Source organism: Mixophyes fleayi, chromosome 1 (assembly GCF_038048845.1).
Source record: "Mixophyes fleayi isolate aMixFle1 chromosome 1, aMixFle1.hap1, whole genome shotgun sequence".
NCBI lineage: Eukaryota > Metazoa > Chordata > Amphibia > Anura > Limnodynastidae > Mixophyes > Mixophyes fleayi.
In genome coordinates, this window is record NC_134402.1 from 405267060 (window position 1) to 405288773 (window position 21714).

The window sequence follows — 21714 nt, forward strand, 5'->3', positions numbered from 1 at the left end:
TTTTTTTTCTATGAGAAAAAAAAACCTTTACAAACTATAAGAGGCAAATATACACTTTGAAAAACAAAAAAAAAAATTTTTTAAGAAAAAACGTTTGCAAAGAGAAAAGCAGTTTTAAAAAGAGAAAAGCAGTTTTAAAAAGAGAAAAGCAGTTTTAAAAAGAGAAAAGCAGTTAAAATACTGTTAGGGTAAAAAAAACAAATAACTCACCAACTACTTGGCCAAAAGAGGGCGAGTCGGTGTCCTGGACATTTATGCCCTCTACAATTTCAGCCGGCATTAACTGGCGCAGCTCCTCCTCGTACGTGGTGTACTCCATACGAAGTGGGGGCCACCACCCGTGCGCCTTGTCGACCTCCTTTCCTGGGCCATCTTCTCTTTAAGCCTCCTCTTAATATCAGAGAAGCGCTTGCGGCAGTGTGCCACTGTCCGCTTCAGTGGGCCCACCGCGTTCACGGCATCACAGACTCTCCCCCACAGTTGGTGACGCCGCCTTAGAGGAGTCCGGGCTGCCAGGTTCCCTAGGATGACCTCGTAGCAGGGAATGATGTTGTGCACCAGCACACAATTCTCATCATGTGAGAAGCGCACATTCCTCCCTGTCTTGGTCTTCCTGCCCTGTCCTGTCTCCTCAACCTCTCCCTCCTCTGACCCCTCAACCTCCATCTCCTCAGCCTGTTCTCCCCTCCTATCTCTGGACATTTTTACCCAGAAGACAGAAAAACACAAAACACTGAAGGATTTACAAACACAAAGAACAAACTACACTACCTACAGACACACTCTCCACACAGTCACACACAAGTAACACAGACAAAGGACAAGTCAAATACAAAAAATACAAGACAGAAAATAAATGAGAAAATAAATGTACAAAACAGGAAAAAACCACAGGACTACTCACACTTCAAACAGATATCGCTCCACCAATCCACCAAACTCCAACTCTCACCAACTCTCAGCAAACCACTATCCTCCAAACTCCTCTCACAAAACTCCTCAAACCCCTATCAAAGAAAAAGTGTCAGGCCAGTGGTTTATATAGGGCTTGTGATGTCAAATCTCCTGATTTTTAAAATAGCCAATAGTAACAGGCCAGGAGACAGGTGTAATTTTCAAAAAAACCGCCTTTACACAAAAGCGCCGTCATTTAAAGCAAAAGCGCCATGTTCTATTCAAAGCCGCCGGCGGCTTTGAGCATTACATCCCGCCGTTACATCGCCGGCGGCTTCAAATTGAAGCTGAAATGCGCCCATTAGTAAATCCGGCTGTTTGCAATGCAAACACACCGGAAAACCGCCGCGATGCATGGCGGTTTGAAGCCGCCATGCATCACGCCTGATAGTAAATCTAGCCCTAAGACTCTAGAACCACACCTCCTGACGAAGTCCTTGAGATGAAACGCGTAGAGGTGGTTTTGGATTGCTTATGTGTTATAACCGCTTTGATTATGATGTCCGTGTATGCAGACTAGAAGCGAGCTATACTGTAACCTATGCCTGAAACCTTTGATTATCTGGTACGTGCAATTTTATTCCTTTGAATAAACCTTTTAACTTGGATAACACACCATGGAAACGCCCCTGTTTGTTTGATGTTTTAACTTCTATAGGAATCATTAACTGCTTTAGTCCCGTGAATATGAAAACTAATCTTTGTCGGACTGTGAATATCGTTCTTCGTGCAGTTTTCTCAATATACCCAGTATTACTAATCCAGTACTCTGGATACTTCATTTGGGGCCTGAGTTGGACACACATTGGGTATATTTTATGACTTAAAAGGTCGCCCTTAAAAATAATGTATTGACGCCCATTTGCTGAGTCAGAGGCATCTCAATTTGCGTTCAGCTCTACACCTGTAGCTCTGCCAGGTTACGTCAGGCATACGTACACCTACCTAAAACACACAACCAGGTCACAAGAAAAATGTAACAAATGTATTGATAGTGAAAAATACGATTCTGTATTTACCGCTCATCATGGGTATAGAGGGCACTGTGTGGAATAAGGCACAAAAAAAAACTTGTTTGGCCTGCTCCCCTCTTCTATGCCCCCTCTGGCCGGACATATCAGTTATTTAACTTTCTAAGCCACAAGAGTGGGCGAAACACAATCCACAGAACAACTGAACTGTCATAACAAAAAGGGTGGGAGCGCAGTGTCCCCCAACTGTGTTAAGAGAAAGAGATTTTACGGTAAGTACAAAAATCTTATTTTGTCTTGCACATACAGTTGGGGGACACTACTCACCATGGAGCTGCACATGTGGTTGGGTACGGTCAGACTGAGCTGCGCGTAAAACTTTACGGCCAAAACTGGCGTCTTTGGAGGCAAAAAAATGAAATCGGTAGAATCTGATGAATGTGTGGACGGAAGACCAGGTAGATGCTCAACACAACTGCTCGACCGAGGCCCCGTGCCGTGCCACTTAGGGAGCGCTAAACAACCTGGTGAAGTGAGCAGTAAGGCCCTCGGGAACTGGAGATCCCTCAGAGACATAGGTCTGTCCAATTGTAGTTGTGATCCATCTAGTTACTGTCTGTTTCTTGACTGGCCAGCCAATCTTAAGAGTATCATACAAGCCACCAGGAGATTCTCAGTTTTTCAAAATAAAAAAAGCTGTGCGGTCCACATAAATCCGCAAAGCTCTAACCACATCCAAAAGTAGGAGATAACTCTGACTGTCATCATCGTCAGCTATTTATACCAGTGGATTGAAGATCCTGAGGCAACGCGGAATAACAATATCCTGGTTGATAAGAAATTCAGAGACCACTTTTGGCTAAAAAAAAAAGTCGCCGGATGGAGGAATCACTCGCCAGGTAGCATCTCATGCCTCCCAGATTTCCACCCCAGGAATGAACACTGCCGATATGGCGGAAAAGCTACAGGCCTAATGGATGGAACCCACCCTACTCTTTAATTCCATAAACCCCAGGACCCTTTCCGGCCTATAGTCTTGCAGCAGCTCACAGCTACTACAAACACGCGCTCTCCTGTGTTTTTTTTTATTTATAATAAATTATATATATATATATATATATATATATATATATATATATATATATATATATATATATATATATATATATATATATATGTGTGTATCTATCCATCTATATATATAGTAAACCACAAGATATGTAAATCAGTATTTAACCCTGCTAGGTGACCAAGGACCCTCTGATACAGCGTGAGGCAGATGAGAAGCCTGTCTGCAGCCTGTGGAATTTACAGCTTGCTCAGATCCCTGCTTCCCGTGCAGCTGCCGTTTTTCCAGCTCCTGGAGATACCACTAGCTGCCATATCTGTAGGGGTGGCCTATCTGTAAGCCATCCCACATCAGCTTCAGTCCACAGAAATGGCAAATGGCGCGCTTGTCTGCATTAGCAAGCCGTCTGTCATGTCCTTACTTCACAGGCAGATGTGCTGGTTTCTATTTCTTAAGCCGCAGCGACTATTTCTTAAGACCACCGGCCTTGATACTCCTTAGATTTTACCAAGAAAATAAAATGCAGGAAGGAAGAAACAGTCACACAATGTTATGTCAGAATAGAGCAGTAAAGGAGGTTTCTGATTTGTCCCTGGCTAGTAGCCCAAACAGTATCTCTCAACCCGTGTGCCTATCTGTAATAAACACATGCAGCCGTGTGGCATTAAGAAGCAGCCGGGTGGGGGCAGTTGTAATACTTTGCAATATTAAAAACTGTTGGAGGTTATTGCCCACACCTGCCAGGACTGGTCAGACTGGTGGTCAGTGGTCTAACATACACTGTTGGCTGTAGTGCTCACATGGTGCCTGTTATAATAGGAGAAACAATGGTTTATCCTAGTATAATAGGACTCAGTCGGGGTCTAAGAGCCAGGTGGAAAGTAAAACAGCTGGATGGAACATCCGGGAAATAGGTGCCGGGGAGATCACTACGTGTGTATAATATATTATATATATATATATATACACACACACACACACACACACACACACATACATATATATGTAGAGTCCCAGTGTATACTCTGAGTAAGTATCCTTAGGATACAGTATGTGTGTGATCTGTATATAGCATTTATAAACCCCTGTAATCTAGCAGCACATACATCTCTAAAATATTATATACATGGCTGTCAAATAAAACAACAACAATCTTTTAGGATAAGAACTTAGCACTCCTGGATGGCCGAGGACCCTCTCATTACCGGGAGGAGGAGAAAGGTCTGTGTACAGCATGGACAATGTACATCTTGTCTCAGTAGCCGATAACCGGCAGCTGCCATTTTCCTGCTCTTTTCAGGGACACATCAAGTTGCCACTTTCTGTAGGGGTGTCCTCTCTTTATGCTGCTCTTTGTTCCTCTAATATCCGTTTGTCTTGTTATCAAGCAGCCCAATGGTACAGCTTGTCTCTCTGGCTCTGGCGGATGCACCAGCTTCTATGCATAAGCCCACAGCGCCCTTTACCCATCAGTGTGCGGTTCAAGTCTCCTTCTCTCAGTACCGGGAAACCTGGTACCGGTCTAAAAATGGTTGCGTGCAGCGGGATTGCAGCGCTCTATGCTGACTAGCAGCGCCAGTCACCCCCTGTCACTTCTTATAGTGATCTGTAGTACCAGAGCCGTCCGTTCTCTGGCAATGCAGCACTCTGGGTCCTTTGAGGAAATATGTTTCCAACACAGCCCCAGTAAGTAGCAGCTGCTGCAACTGCTGTAAGAAAATGCTGCAGGGCAGCACACACAGTAAGCCTAACTTCTTGGGCACTCAAATAACACTGGGGATGCAGGTGGTTGCATAGGGAAGGAGTCTGTCTGTAGATTAAATAATTAACTCTTTAAATGCCAACTTCATGCTACCCTCATACAATCCCATGGTAGCAGCGTCCCCCAGATAGGATGAAAGAGAAGAAAATGTATATAGCTTCTTAGGCTCAGGCAAAGAAGCTCTCCGGCGCTAAAAAGGATATAGAAAATAAAATATAACAAAATAAAATGAACACCCAATTAATGTACATAAATCTTAATTAATTAATTATCATTACAAAGCATAAATATCAACATTCAGATAGTCAATCTGTGTATTGATATTTATGCAGCTATGTGCAGCTAGAGGATCTATTGCTCATTCTATTCATAGATACATACACACAAAAAAAGAGGGAAAGAACTGCGCTGTGCAGTTTGATCACTGAAATAATAAATAACCAATACACATTAATATATTTGAAGAGATGTACAAGACAAGAGGGGGTCTCTAAAAAACAATGGTTTAATCACTGTATAAACGTATAAAACACTACCAATGAGTAATAGTGTGCAGACATAAAAAGAAAAAAATATATATGCTGCAGGCAAAGTTCCAGCAATATATTCCAAATGTAGCCAACAAAGCCCTTATAGACCTTGATATAAATAAGTTCTCCTAAGGAATCCCAGAAGCACTCACATTACGGAGAAAAATGCAGCCCCATACAAAATAATTTTGTGCTCACAGATACTGCTGATGAAATAAGGCAGAGAAAACAAGGTTCCATGTAAGAAAAATCCAGGCCAGATGTTGAAGACTTGTCCTTCTGTCCCATTTATTAACAGTGGTCCCAATAGAAAATGAAGTACAAATTCGTCTTACCCGTGTCCATCTAATGACCAACCCTTCGGAGGGATACTTAAATTCAGCATGTATGTATGCATACGATTCACGGCCCATAGTTTCTGTAGCGTCTTCACAATGACAACAGGTCCGTGCACCTTATTAGGTCCTCCAATGGTACAACACGAATCACAAAATTAGTTCAACCTAATGGCATTTAGAGGAAAGCCGGATCTCAGCCTCCTGAAGCTCCCAGGATGAAAGAGAAAACAAAAATGCCTCCAGTCAATATGTAGTTTATTCATTTAATGCCACAACCATAGAGATTATGTTGGTTCTTTTCTCATTCTCAGGAGGCCACTGAAGTAGATTCTATGTAGGCTTCTATCACAACAATCAGATCCACATACAGCAGCCTACATGTGGATTTGACTATTAATAATTTAAACAACTGATTACAAAATAAAAAAAAAAAAAAAAAACATTCCCCAACTCAACCATACCACACCTAATTTTTCACAACAAAGGACTATTATCTACTTCTTGTAATGCCCGAAAAACAAATACCACTTTACTGTCCCTAATGCCCATGCCTAGAGATACCACACTCGCCTTTGATTCTGTGACAGGATAGGCTTACTTTGCCTGCAGCACTTCTTAGTTGATTATTGTGGCTGAATACTCCTGACCACTTGCTTTATATCAAGATTCCTGGGTGGCCGAACCAGCATTCACTCAGGACGTCCGATTCAACACACACAGCTTGGGGATGGATGAGTGTTAGCTCTAATCTCTAGGACACAGGAATATGGCAGTTATAGACATATTGCTCATCAATAGTGATTTTTACTCAATAGCTCTGTAAATATCATTTACAAACAACATACACTTAAATGTAGTCAATGTGATCTTACTTTACATGGGGCTTTTCTGACCTTTATATATAGTTTAGCACACACAGGATGGCGAGGGCTAATCCAACCCCCTCACTTTTACCAGTTGATTCACTTATCTTGCACATGAACCAGCTTGGACAATGTTCACACTTTTATGGTTGTATTCAATAGCATGGGAGCTCTCCATCAAGTCTCAGCTGGGAGATTTGTCTTCAAATCACACTCAAAGTACTTTGCAGGAACTGCTCTGGGAATTAGCACCCCTCCAAGTCAAAATCCGCTCCAGAGGGAAGGTAGACAGACCCCGGGCAGCACACACTCCCTGCTGCCACAACCAAAGCTCATTGAGCTTAGCTGCGATTCTTTGCTCCCTGGGAACTACAATTGGCAGCGCACTATCAGGATTCATTGGAATCTCTCCAGTGTACAACAAAAGGGTCCAGCGATGCGACTCTCCAATCCTCACATGTGGGAAACAAGGCTGCAGCATCATGGATACTGATGGTTTCCCGGTCTCACACAAACTGAATCTTGCAAAGAACTACTGTGGGGCTCCCCAACACTGCATTCTCTCGTTTCCAGCAGTTAGTTGAGGGAAAGACAAATCAACACTGCCGGTACCTGCTGGATCCACTTTGGACCACCAGGACTAAGTTTATATCTGTTGTTTAATCATTAAACTTTTTAACACATTTTTTAATGTTACATCATACATAGGCACATTTAACAAACAAGGTACCAAAGTGCCAGTTTTTAAATTACATGTCCCATAACACATAGGGGCTCCGTTCCCTTTCAACCCCTGGATCCATTAGTTTGGGCTGGGATATCTGTTTAAATCTTCCACCCACAGTACTTTCCAGGAACCCTGAGCTGGGTTCTAGCTCCCCCACTACCAAGCCAATATCGGCACTAGAGGGCACGTGACAGTAGACTCCATGCTCCTGCAGCCAGGGCTCTTTGAGCTCAGCAGTGGTTCTTTGTTACCAGGAGGCCAATCAAGGATCATTAGAATCCCTCTGATACTACAGGAAAGGGGTCAGGTGCTGTTGCTCTCTGACCCCACTTAGGGGACCAGGCTGCAGCAGCCAGAAAACTACTGGTACCCATCTCTCACACTAGTAACTACTACTGTGGGAGCTGCCAGCACTGCCTTCTCCCGCTCCTAGTACCTGAAAGCAGGGAAGGCAGCACAACACTACCCAACCATTAAACACTGGAACACTTCTTTTCCTTTAGAACCACCCAATTTATTCATATTTACCTTTTTAGTTTTAATCCTAACATAAAGCTTGCTTTGGCTTCATTGATGTCTTAATAATAAGAGTAAGGAAATTGAAACGTAAAAGTGACACGTAATAAAGTCAAAGGTTTTAGTACATTGTTAGAAATGCACTTACAAATGCGCTTTCCTGTATAAACTACACCTGGAAGGTTCAAAATGTGTCCCATTAATAGTATCAACTAAGGTCTGATTTCTGTTATGTAGAGCAGCAGTGAACAAGACTTACGGTACCTCCCAAATTTGCAGCCTGTGGCACAAAGCTGCAGACAGGCCCGGCGCTCCCATTAGGCAAGGTTAGGCAGTTGCCTAGGGCGCCGGGCTCTGGAGGGCGCCACAGAATTAAAATTACTTTAAAACTGTGCGGCGACCGCTTACCATACCTTCCACGGCCGCCGCACAGCTTCAGATAAATCCACGGGGAGGGGGAAGGGGCTATGGATCACCACCGCCGCCCTCCCCTTCAACAGCTGATGGGGCGCTCCGTCTCATCCCCTCACTCACTGACTGTCTGGCGTGACATCATCATCATCATCACGGCCCGACAGTGTCAGTGAGTGGAGGGGAGGAGACGGAGCAGAGAGGAGCTGCGTTATGGAGGCAAGTTAAGGTAAGGTAAGGTAAGGTAAGGTAAGGTAAGGAAAGGAAAGGAAAGGAAAGGTAAGGTAAGGAAAAGAAAGGTAAGGAAAGACAAGGGGAGGGGGGCACAGATTTTGAAAGTGTGCCTAGGGCGCCAAAGACCCTAGCACCGGCCCTGGCTGCAGAGCACTCAAACCCAGGCAATTGGAAGGTATACATGAGTATCTTGTCCTGCAAAATATTTTTTGGGTATGAGTGCTAAGCTTGCATTTAATTATCCACTTCAATATAGCCATCACCTCCAAATCATCAGATGCTAAATGTTGAATCCACATACACGCCATTTGTGGACAATGCAAACCTGACATTGACCAGAAAAAGGCTCTGGGGCTTAATCCACCCTCTCCAAAACTTGAAGCTCATAAACATCTAGACCTGCAAATTAAATAAACAAAATATGCAGTTTTGACGCTCTCCATTATTGCATAAGATCGGTCGTATTCGCGCTAAATCTGTGCACTATATCATCCATTAGAATTTATGCACCGTGTACACAGTTTTGTACTGTCCTAAGCATCGGACAGGTCTGACTTATCCTTCCTTGTGACTGCCTCAGATGCGGAACAAAAGTGCAACGAAAGGACGTGGAGGGAGAGTTACACCGCTGCACGCTCACCCGGAAGCTCCAGTTAGAAGCCGTGTTTTGAAGCCACCAGTCTGTACCCACGTGGTTATACACGGTGCAGCAGCCGGGTCATGGCAGCAGAGACGGGAGCTCGGGGTAGCGTTTTATTCACCGGGTATCGGTCCCTGGGCCTGTACAGTAACCACATCCCTCACGTAGTGAGGTACCACAAGAGGCACAAGGAGTTTTACCTGGTCACCGCGGTGGGGAAAAGTTTCCTCACTTACAATGTGAGTACAGTATACACGTGGGTGCAGGGACAGTGTACAGTAAAATACAAAAGACTCACAATTTATTGGGCATTCCACATTATTAATCTGATTACACAAACGAGCGATACATACAACACACGCAAATTAAAATTGATATTTGACATGTCCTAGGGACCCTCATGTTCAGACATTGTTGCTGTTTTTGTCGGGTGCTTTGTTCGTATACATATATAAAAGTCCCTAGAATTAGAGAATATGCAATATAACATGTGTTCGAACAATTAAGTTTAAAAAGTGAATTTCATATATTTGAATCCAGCCTACAAAAAAAGTCTGATGTCCATTGTAAAATCATCAATTGTGGGAGGGCCCGGAAGATAACTATTTTGCATAATTTAGTGTATCTCACTCTGATTATGAGAATCAGTAAATGTATTGCTAATAAGACATTTTTTTTTCCATCTGTAAGTTTTGTTTTTTTTTCCCCTTCAAATAATACAGCAATACGGGATGTGGGCAGCACAGTGGCGTAGTGGTTAGCATGTCTGCCTCAGCACTGGGGTCATTCCCGACCATGGCCTTATCTGTGTGGAGTTTGTATGTTCTCCCTGTGTTTGCGTGGGTTTCCTCCGGGTGCTCCGGTTGCCTCCCACACTCCAAAAACATACTGGTAGGTTAATTGGCTGCAATAAAAAAAAAAATTGACCCTAGTCTCTGTGTGTGTGTGTGTCTATAGTAGGGAATTTAGACTGTAAGCTCCAATGGGGCAGGGACTGATGTGAATGAGTTCTCTGTACAGCGCTGCGGAATTAGTGGCGCTATATAAATAAATGATGATGATGTGTTAGACATTCCCCTCCACTTGAATTTGATGCCAAAGTTATGTCCTAGAGTCCATGCATAGAATAAAAACTTAAAGCAAGAAGTTGGGTGAACTTGGTTTCATAGGGGCACATGTATCAATGTTTTCAAAAAGTGAAAAATAGTTTTCAATCCTTATCGCATTGATAAAGATTGAACTATTTATCAAATTTATGAAGAATGCAACACAGAAACTGCAGTTCTGATGAACTGCTGTTTCTGTGATAAAAAAATACTTACCCCGCCACTCCAAAAACATACTGGTAGGTTAATTGTCTACTAACAAAATTGACCCTAGTCTCTATGTGTGTGTGTGTATGTTCAGGAATTTAGATTGTAAGCTCCAATGGGGCAGGGACTGATGTGAGTTCTCTGTACAGCGCTGCGGAATCAGTGGCGCTATATAAATAAATGGTGGTGATGATGATGATAATGCGCTGTCTCCGTATCTCCGCCTTGTCTTCTTCGTTCCTCTTCATACTGCAATTGCGCATGTACAGTTCGAAGACCCGGGCATGCACACAAACATCTCTGCTCTCGAGAGCGGTGAGTGACATGATCCCTCCACATATGCGCTGTCCAGCTCTGCTCTTCGGAGCTGACGGCACTTAAATTTTTCAATTATGATAATGTACACCAACTTCAGCTAACAAGTTACTGGAAAAAGCTTTTTTTGGAACTTGCTAGATTGCGGTAGGGAGCAGTCACCATACTATTGAATGGTGACTGCTCCCAAAAACAAAACAGAATGTAAAGCAGCAGATATCCACGATATCTGCAGCGATGCACCATTCATAAATATGCGGGACACTCCAATTTGTGTTGGAGTTATGGTAAGTGTGAAAGTTTGACTGCACTACTTCTTAAATATGCCCTATACAGAGGTTTGTTTTGTATCACAATTTCCACAAATTAATTTGGGAGATTCAGCTCCTTCCCCTGTCTCTTTTTGTCTATATCTTGTCGAATATCTGCTCCCTGAATAACGACACTGCTCTGGTACATCCAACCAAATCATCTTTAATGTGGCAGATCACTGTTTAGCATAAGATCAGCATACTTGTCTGCTAAAATATGTCTTGCTACAGACTTCTATTGCAGTTGACAAAGATTGATACCGAAACGGTACCCTGACCCTATTCAAAAGTACCCCTGATAATAACAATTTAATGCTTCATAGAAAACTAAGGGTTTAACATCTGCAACAAATTTTTGAGTCTTTCCAGTTTTTTTTCGTTTTTTTTGTGTGTGAAAATACATTCTTATAAAATTGTTTTGCTTATCTGTTTGTGGTAAAATCTTAAAGCTGATGAGTTTGTATATGACAAGCTTAATTAGCAGTTGTTGGAACTGCAAAATTCTTTAAGAAATTAACTTTTTTTTTTTTTATTGCATTTTTAAGGTGAACAAGCTTGGTCAAGTAGCTGTCAGTAAGTATAGTTTCTCATTTTTTTGATTGCATCATTTTCCACTTGCCATTCAAATTTGCCACACAGTTTCGTACAAAAAATGTGGACACTCCCAAATTGCTTGTTTCACTGAACTTCAATCAATAAGTTAATATAACCTCTGCAAAGTAAAGAAGTTGAAAGTAACATTTTCCTGCATACTTTAGTAAACAATTACTATTTGCTGAATTGAAGAGATTGGAAAAATAGTGAATATGACATGTTAAAGCCCCCAATACAGTTTGCACACCCTTTTGACAAAAATCATAGCTACTAAACCATCTAAGAGCCATTCTGTTTTTGCTCTGTGCTTTCATTTTGTCCGTCCATTTATCTATCTTAGAAATATTCCTCTTGGGTGTACTTGCATGCTTGAAACCCCTCCCCAGATTATTAATAATTAAGTCTAGGGATTGTAAAGCCAGTTCAAACCATCACCATTTGTTCCTGTAACACGTCAATTTTTGTTTTAATGAATATTTTACGTTGTTGTTTTTCCTGGTTTTTTCAACCTCTTTTCAGCTTCAATTTCTTTAGACTCTGGAACGTTAGCTTCTAGTTTCTATTCTCTTGAAGTTGCATTAAAGTCTTCACACAGTGATGGCAAAGGGTTTACTTTTGCTTTGAACTAGGCTATATGGGGCAGATTCAATTCAGCATGCAATGTTTCTCCAGAACAGTCCACGGAGACACATGGCCTCAACTTTTCACTCAATTCTCTGCTCATTCCCCTCACGTCCCATAGAGATGCAAGGAAAAATGAGCGGAAATTCCTTACCGTAATGGCTGGCAATGTGCACAGCTGGACATAGAAGTCAATTGAATCTCCTCCTCTATGTCCCAGTGTTCTTATCTTTGCTCACTGTTTCCCAACTCCAGTCAGTGATCCCTAACAGTGCAGGTTTTCCAGGTCACAAGTGAAATAATTATACTACCTGTGGATCTTTCAAAATGTGTCAGTTAGTAATGAATACACCTGTGCTCTAGCAAAGAGATATGGAAAACATGCACTATTAGGGGTCCCTGGGGACTGGAGTTGGGAAACACTTAGCTATTGCACACGGATGTATTATACGTTTGAGTTTTCTGTTTGGTTGCCTTGCTCACGGAAAGTGAGCTTAGCCTACACAGATAATTTTACTGCAAATGGGAATCTTTACTTCTTATTGAATACAGTTGATTTCTTATTGAATACAGTTTATTTCTCATTCATCCACTCTGTGGGACACTGCTACAATCGGGTTGTATCAGGGTGCAGGAGTTGGCACTTAAAAACTTAACAAAAACATGCTGCTGACTTCTCCCCTCTGCAATCCCTACCAGCCTCAGTGTAGTTTAAATGCCCAAGGAGTTGGGCTCTCTGGTACTGTGTCCAGTACTTGCTGCTAGATTAGTGTAGGTTTTATATTTGTTTTAACTCTTGTTATTTTGTTAGAAGGTGAGGAGATGCGGGCAGCGCTTATATCTGTGTCTGAAGATTCATTGGGTGCTCATCCCTTTATGCTCTGACAGGCACAGAATTGCAGGCTGTCACAGTTTACTCCCGTCAGGTCCGTGATGCCATGGGCATAGAGCGCCGAGCCCTGTCAGGTGAGAGGCCATTAAGAGAGATACCAAGTCCCCTGCTGAGGCGAAGGGGGGGCTTGGATCTCCACAGCCAGAGGATAGGTCGGAAGTGGTTCTATCAGAGTAAGCCATTCTCTGATATCGGAGAACCAGAAGGAGAGCTAACTGCGGACTGTGTGGGGAGGAGGCTGTTGTGAGAGTCTCTCCCAACACTTGGTACCTTCCGGAGCGACAAGGATTCGCGCCAGTACTCAGCAATACACAGAGTATCCTGACAGAGGCTAGGGACACTCCGTTACAGTTGGGCTGTCGCTGACTCTCCCTCTTTGACCATCCTTCAGGGGGGTTTATGAATATATAACTTTTTCCTTACATTTTGTTATAGGAAATTGTTATTCTCCGTTTTAACATAGATTTCTGTGAGTAATCAGTCATTTTGGGACACATAGAACAGAGGTTTTTTTTACTGTTTGTAGGCATTAGCCTGGGACAGTCAAGTACATTTCTTTTACTCTGTGTGATGGCTGTTTTTTAATAAAAAAAAATAAAATATATTTTTTCTTTTTTTCATTATGTCTGATAAAGGTAAAAGCACTAAAGTAAAGTTTTATGCTTTTTCTAAATGTGCTGCCAAACTTCCTGTGGGTCAACAGGACCAGGGGGCTGTGTGCGCGAAGTGGGAGTCAGAGGAGCGCAGGCACAGGTGGTTGCTGCAGTGACAGTGGAGGAGCCAGCATGGGTTTCCTCGCTGGCACAGTCTATATCTATGTTGGCTCCGCTTATTAGCAGGCAAATCGAGACCGTGACCATGGCTGTAGGGGCCCCTACCGGGTCTGTTCCATCTACCTCAGCAGAGAATGTTATGACTGTTTCGCAGGTTGCTGAAGGAGATATGTCTCAGACTGCTTCTATTGCCCCTCGACCAACCCAGGTAGAGCCAGTTTGGTCATCTTCTCTTGGAAAGAGATTAGACCATTTAAATAGGTTGTTAGCCTCGCCTAGTATGGTAACACCTAGGAACAAGAGACCTAAATCCTCTCACACATTTATTTCTCTGTTAGATTAAGAGGGATCTTCTGAAGAAGAGGGGGAATTGATTGAGGATTCAAATTCTATCCAATTGGGTGATTGGGAAAAGTCTGTAAGGAACCAGGGTGTTCAGGATCTGGTTATGGCAGTCTGTCAGACTTTGGCTCTGGTAGAACCAGAGGAGCCGGGTCCTTCGAACCAGGGTCTGTTCACACATAAGAGACCTAAGGTGGTATGTTTTCCTTCCTCGGTGGAGCTCACAGAGATAGATGAGGTTGCTTGGAAACAAACGGATAAAAAAATTTCTGTTCCACGTAGATTTGCAAATTTATATCCCTTACAGGAACAGAAAGCGGTGCACTGGGAGCAGGTCCCCAGAGTAGACACACCAGTAGCTCGGTTGGCTCGCCATACCACCTTACAGGTACCGAGTTCGGCTGTCATTCAGGACCCTACGGGCAAAATAGAGAGTTCTCTTAATTCTATTTTTTTCTGCTGCGGGTTCAGCTTTCAGACCCATGTTTTCTTCCGCATGGGTTGCTAGAGCCATGGAATCCTGGGCTTGATCAACTTGCGGTGAGGCTACAGGATTCAGAGTTTCTCCCGTTAGCCATGCATTTAAAGGAGGCTTCAGGTTATTTGCATGAAGCAGCACAGAACGCAGCGTCCATTTCTTCGGCGGTTTCAGCTGCGGCTGTTTCTGCTCTGAGAATTCTCTGGCTTAGGGCCTGGGACACGGATGTGGAATCCAAGGGGTTTTTGGAGGCTCTGCCTTATTCGGGTTCGGTCCTTTTTGGACATGAATTGGATACTCTGATCAGTCAGGCTACGGGGCGAAGGAGTACTTCTCTGCCGGTCAGTGCACCTAGAGGGCGAGCACCTAGTTTCGGTTCTTTCCGGCAGTCCTTTTGGAGTAACCCAGTTCACAGGGGTCAGTCCGCCAGTAGAGGCAGGAGCCACGGTGTCCGGGGACAGGCTGTCAGTGGCAGGTGGTCTTACTAAGAGGCGCCCAGTCCACAGAAATTCAGACAAACCCTCTGCATGACAGGGTCCCTCCTCTCCTCACATCAGTGGGGGTAGGGGGTCGCCTACATTTGTTCCTAGATCAGTGGTCGGCGACCTCTCGAGGCAATTGGGTCTTGGTAATTATATCCAGGGGATATATCTTGGATATTTCAGGAACCTCTCCTCAACGGTTCTTTCACACTTTTCTCTTCTGAGAGAACTGGAAAGAAGACAGGCTATGATCAGTTCGGTTGCCTCTCTTCTTTCCACGGGAGTGATATGTCAGGGGCCGAAGTCTCAAGAGAAAAATGGTTTCTATTCCAACCTCTTCCTGGTTCCAAAACCAAATGGGTCGTTCTGGCCGATTCTCAACCTGAAGGGGCTAAATCGATTTCTCAGGGTGAGCAAGTTCTGGATGGAATCAGTTCTGCTTATCTGCACGTTCCGATTTGGGAGGGACATCCGCCTCTTCTGCGGTTTACGATGGGAGTTTCCCAAAATCAATTCCGGGCCATGGCTTTCAGACTTTCAACAACGCCAAGAGTATTCACAAAGATTATGGCGTTGTCTCAACTAGTCCTAGAACAACAATTGAGGCTCACCATTCGGATCCTGGAACAACACGGTTGGGTTATAAATTATCTCAAGTCCCAGTTAGTTTCTTCTCAAAGAATGATATTTCTGGGTCTTCTAATGGACACCAGGGGGTAAATGTATGATATGAAAGGCCTATTTATTTATTTTTTTATTTTTTTTGCAACTTGCCGGAAATCGGCGACTTTGCAGCTAAAATTTAAAGCGGCGATGGCTTGTAAAGGCAAACTTGCCTTTACAAGCCATCGCCGCTTTAAATTTTAGCTGCAAAGTCGCCGATTTCCAGCGAGTTGAAAAAATCGTACTTTCATACATTTACCCCCAGGTGTCAAAGTTTTCCTTCCGGAACCAAAAGCTTGTACATTAAAGCAGGCAGTAAGAAGGCTCCTGCGTTATTCTCATCTTTCCATTCTTTTAGGTATGAAGCTTCTGAGACACATGGTGTTCACTTTCGAGACTCTTCCATACAGTCGGTTCCATTCTCGGAGATTCCAATGGGATCTTCTGAGGCAGTGGTCAGGATCTCCTCTTCACCTCGACTCTCAACATATGATCCTTTCAGTGGAAGGTCGTCTCTCTCTTCTTTGGTGGTTGGATCTGAGCCACCGGACAGGAGGGCGATCCTTGGTCATGGACTCTGGTAACACTGGATGCCAGCCTTCAGGGTTGGGGAGCTGTAGTTCTCAGTCTCCGTCTCCAGGGTCGGTGGACAGGCAGGGACCGCCTCCGACAGATCAATATTCTGGAACTGAAGGCAATGCTTCTGGCTCTTCAGGGAGCACAGCCGCAATTACAGTGCCGACCAGATTGTCTCCAGTCGGACAACACGACTGCATATATAAACCGACAGGGTGGAACAAAGAGTGCTGGGGCCATGAAGGTGGCGAACCAGATCTTCACTTGGGCCGAAGCCTTTGTTCCAGGCATCTCGGCGGTGTTCACTCCGGGAGTCGAGAATTGGGAGGAGGATTTCCTGAGCAGACATTCGTTCCTTCCAGGGGAGTGGTCCCTTCATCCTCAGGTTATTCAGATGTTTGTTCAGAAATGGGGTTGGCTGGATCTGGATTTAATGGCATCCAAGCACAATTGTCCGGTTCCCAGGTTTTGTGCCAGAACCAGGGACCCCTAGGCAGTAGCAGTGGATGTTTTGACGATGGACTGGGAATTTCAACTGGGATATCTCTTTCCGCCGATTCCCATGATTCAGCTGTTCTTCGACGGGTTAGTCTGGGAGGTATTCCGGTAATCCTGGTGGGTCTGAATTGGCCCAGACGTGTTTGATATGCCGACATTCTTCAAATGGCAGAGGGACCGGGTGGGGCCCTTCCTCGTCTACCAGACCTGCTAAGTCAGGGGCCGTTTTATCATCAAGATTCTCATCTGGCTTTAACGGCATGGATGCTGAGGCCGGCATCTGGAGATCCAAGGGTTTCTCGCAAAGGGTTGTACAAACCTTGATGCGAGCGTGTAAACCTTCCTCAGCTTGTATATATCGCAGGGTGTGGCGAGCTTACATTAGATGGTGTGAGGGCATTCTTCCAGAGCAGACCTTTTCAAATTATCCCGACTGTTGGCTTTCCTACAAACAGGTTTGGAAGCAGGACTTCGACTGGCTCCTCTGAAGGTTCAAGTATCTGCTCTATCTGTATTTTTTCAGAGAAGATTGGCTATTCCGGACGTTCGTATTTTTTTCCATGGATTGTTACGGGTTCAACCACCTTATTTGTTCCGCCCATAGCTCCCTGGGATTGGAATTTGGTTCTGGAAGTTCTTCAGAAGGTTCCCTTTGAGCCTTTACGTTTGATTGATTTGAGATTGTTAACATGGAAGGTTGTTTTCGTTGCTGGCCATAGCGTCTGCACGTAGGATGTCAGAGTTGGGTGCATTGTCATACAAGGCCCCATATTTGGTTTTTCATTATGACAGAGCGGTACTAAGGACGGTTCCTTCGTTTGTGCCTAAGGTTGTGTCAGGGTTCCACATTAATCAAGAAATTGTGGTTCCGGCTTTTAAAGGTGGTTCATCTCCATCTGAGTCTTCTTTTCCTGCATCCTTAAATGTCGTTAGGGCATTGTGAATTTATGTGGATAGAACATCGTCTTCTAAGAAAACGGATTCTCATTGTTTTATATGATTCCCACAAGAGGGGTTGACCAGCCTCCAAACACACCATGCTTGGTGGATCAAGTCTATGATTAAGTAGGCTTATGTGAGCTTGAACAGGCCTGTGCCGGTGAGGATCACTGCTCATTTCACCTCGTTCTGTGGGGTCATCTTGGGCCACGCGTCATCGGGCTTCTGCGGATCAACTGTCGGGCGGCCACCTGGTCCTCTGTGCAAACCTTCACGAAGTTCTATCAGTTAAATGTGTTTGCGTCAGCCGACGCAGGGTTCAGCCGCAGTGTTTTGCGGGCCGGGCTATCTGAGCATTCCCTCCCTTAGGGGATTGTTTTAATATGTCCCCCAGAGTGGATGAATGAGAGAGGGGGATTTATGTACTTGCGTTATATCTTTCTCTGAATCCATCTGGGGGACACTGTGTTCCCTCCCTTTTGCTCTTGTGCTGTATAGTCTTGGTTGATTGCTCTTTTTCTTGGGGCTTTTGTATTACACTGAGGCTGGTAGGGGTTGCAGAGAGAAGGAGTCAGCAGCAAGTTTAAATAACTGTTTAAGTGCCAACTCCTGCGCCCTCATACAAACCAATTGTAGCAGTGTCCTTCAGATGGATTCAGAGAAAGATTTAACGTAAGTACATAAATCCCCTTTTTCTGATATTCTAGTGTTGTAAGGCCTGAACATATATGATAGTGTGATCCCTTTGTCTTATGCAGAATTCTTCCTGTGGGTTCAGTGTGCATTGTTTGAGAAACATACATAAGTGGAACGCATGGGTATATGATATGACTGTGTAAAGAGTCCTTATTCCATAATAAAGACACCTAACCTCAAAAAAATATTTCTTTAACTGTGCTCAGCATAGGGCAATATATATTACTATACATAGCATATATATTTCCCTATGTATAGTTTTATGTTCTCCCTTTGAACAGGCTATCGACAAGCACAGGATTGTAAGGTGCCTTTTTGATTTGAACTGGCCACATATTCAGTGATGCCATATAAAATCCCTTACTATGTCATGCACATATCTTGCCATTAGGTCATGCAAATGTATTTTGAGAGAATTGGATTCTGTTATGGAAACTAGAATATTTTTTTTACATTCATACCGTGATATTTACAACAAACAACACAAAGGAGAAATGGAAAAAATATAGGGTTAGAGATAATGCTTACATATTTATATGCTATAATTTCTTCTGTACGTGACTTTCAATAACATAATTTGTTTGGTCATTGTCAGGCAATGCTCTTCCAGAAAGTATTAATTGTCTTGCTGCGGACCAAATGCTGGTGTTTGCAGCTCATGGAAATCTCCTTAAAGCATTTGCAAGAAACAAAGAGGTTTGTACAGTATATAGCCTTATCTCTCTATCGTTTGTTTCTTTGTTGGCTAATATCTTCCTCAGCTCTCAAGGTAAAGCTGCCAAATCTTACATAGATTTTGGCAGTTATAAAGTATCGAAAAAGTAATCTGTTAGACCACACGGCAACGGTTGTAAACAGTTGTCTCACTGCTGGAAGGAAATCTTGCGACAACACGACATAACGACAATGCTGTTACTTTGTTATAAAATAATTATTGTAATAACAAAAGTATGAACTAATAAATTTAGTTAATTATTAAATCAGTCGCAATAAATTTTTACTGAAATAAAATTTTGTTTAGTTAAAACTTTATTTCTCTAATCAGAGCTTTTGTATATTCTTTATATAGCATTTTTGGTCTATTTTCCAAATAATTTGCTAATATATAAAAACTGCTACACATTGCAAATCGCACACCCCGGGCAACGTCTGGTGACCCTTTTGGATTAGATTTATAGCTGAAGTGCTGCCTTGAGACAGGAGAGTGGTGTTCTGTTTGAAAGACTGGACTTTCTTTAATAAGTGTGTGATGCTGCCCTTAGCCCCTTCACACATAATGATGTATACCATGGCTCTTGGTGGAGCCATACCGCAGGTTGATTATGATTGTCATAGCGATTAGAGATTACGCTCCTTTGTTGACCCCACTTCCCCATCTCCTGACTGCAAGGTTCTTTGCATATATATAGAAATTAGGGATAAGCGCTCAAATCTAATGATAAGGTTCTTTGCAGCCTGATGTGAAACGGCGTTCAGAACTTTAATACTGTTTGCACAAAACCAGAGAGCTTCCATTTATGACATCACTTGGGATTTCCTCCCAGTGACCAGGCATGGTAGCTACTCAGTGCACTGCTTTACTTACTGTTAGATTCATTCTCATATGGATCTAATAGAAACGTGTTATAGTTACTAATGGATGCAGTTACCATTGGATCTGGTAGTAATAAAATTAGTGGAGATCTATTTGAGTATCTTATGAAAAAATGTGCTAAATAAATAAAGCTATGTTTTCTGTACCTATAAATTCCTAATACCTTAATTGTACACATATTTAGTAAACCTACGCGAAGGAGAACTTGAATAATACACTTCAAAGTCATTTGCTATGAATATGTAATACTAGCAGTAGTAAAGCTACAGAAAAGTATATATTTGTTTTTCATGAAACTCCTGTTTCTTTTTCTTTCTAGTTAGCAGTTCTAAAATAAAGATATTGGGGGCTGATTTTTCCACCTTGGGGAGGTGTTTTTGAAAATGTATCTTTGGGTTCTGTATACAGTCCTGTTACTGACCAATCCTAAGGGTGCAACTCATGCCACTTGCACACCACAGTGGTGCCCCCAATTATGTGTAGCTGCTGCAGCACCTCTTTGCTGGTGACCGTGGCAGGTTACTGCTGACCACTTATTTTGGATCAGGGCTTAATGGTAACAGACATAAAGGTGGATTAGTGAGTTAGCTCTTATTTGTAGGTGACCGTAATTCAGCAGATTTAGATAGATTTACAAATTTAAACAAATCTCATTAAAACTGACCCAGAAAAATTCTAGAAACTATGAAAATGGATCTGATTTAGAGGGGAAAACTGGATCTGATCTTAGAGGGGAAAACTATCACCTGACTTGAAGGGATAAAAGAGCAGCAGGTCGCATTGTGTATAGGCTCTGTGACATTTCGTACTACCTGCTCCCCTGCACTTTTCACTGACCCCTTTCTAAATACACATCTTCACCTGCCTCTCTGCACCAAGTGGTGCTACAGCCCTTTCGTGCCCCTAGGTGGAGGGGGGGCATCTTCTACTGAAGCAGATAAGAAAACTATGACAACCTTTTTATCAGATATTGATGTACATGCAGTGATATTGGTAAGCATAGGGTAACTTCTCATTTACTTGTTTGTTGTGCTTTTCCAGGTAGTTCAAACATACAGAGGTCATGAGGCAGAAATTCATCTGGTGCTGCCTTTTGGTGATAATGTTATATCTGTGGATATAAATAATATTTTGATTATTTGGGATGTCCATTCAGAAGGTAAGATAAAAACTTTTTGCTGTATGTGTTGATATACTGAATTATCCAAGGGGGCAGTAATTGGCGCAATAGCTTTTTCTCATACCATAGTCGTTTAGGTATTACTGTTGTCAGTCTGTCAATGTGAGATTAAAATAAGAGTATATTAAGCCTCTCTGTTTTTCCCCCCACTCTTCCCTACAGAGGAATATTTGCAGCTGAATTTTGACAAAACCAATTTTACCGTATCTGCTTTAATGCACCCAAGCACCTACTTGAATAAAATTCTCTTGGGAAGCCAGCAAGGAACTCTTCAACTGTGGAATGTCAAATCCAAGTAAGCAAAGAATTACTAGGAGATGTGCACAATAATTGCATTTGGGTGATTGTGTCAAGCACTCATATTGCATTCAGGATTACAAGGCTTCATTGCTCATGTTAGATGGTATTCATAATTAACAATGAGAATACAGG

General features: G+C 42.9%; 1 protein-coding gene across 1 annotated transcript in view; it reads left to right on the top strand.

The window, feature by feature from the left end:
• Window positions 1-9037: 9037 nt before the first annotated feature.
• WDR36 (WD repeat domain 36) overlaps window positions 9038-21714 on the top strand; it is a 32449-nt gene continuing 19772 nt past the window's right edge. The window contains exons 1-5 of the mRNA XM_075181588.1: window positions 9038-9254; window positions 11500-11527; window positions 19104-19204; window positions 21144-21261; window positions 21445-21577. Of these exons, the coding sequence (XP_075037689.1) occupies window positions 9096-9254; window positions 11500-11527; window positions 19104-19204; window positions 21144-21261; window positions 21445-21577 (539 nt within the window). The 5' untranslated portion in view covers window positions 9038-9095. The remainder of the gene's footprint in view (window positions 9255-11499; window positions 11528-19103; window positions 19205-21143; window positions 21262-21444; window positions 21578-21714) is intronic.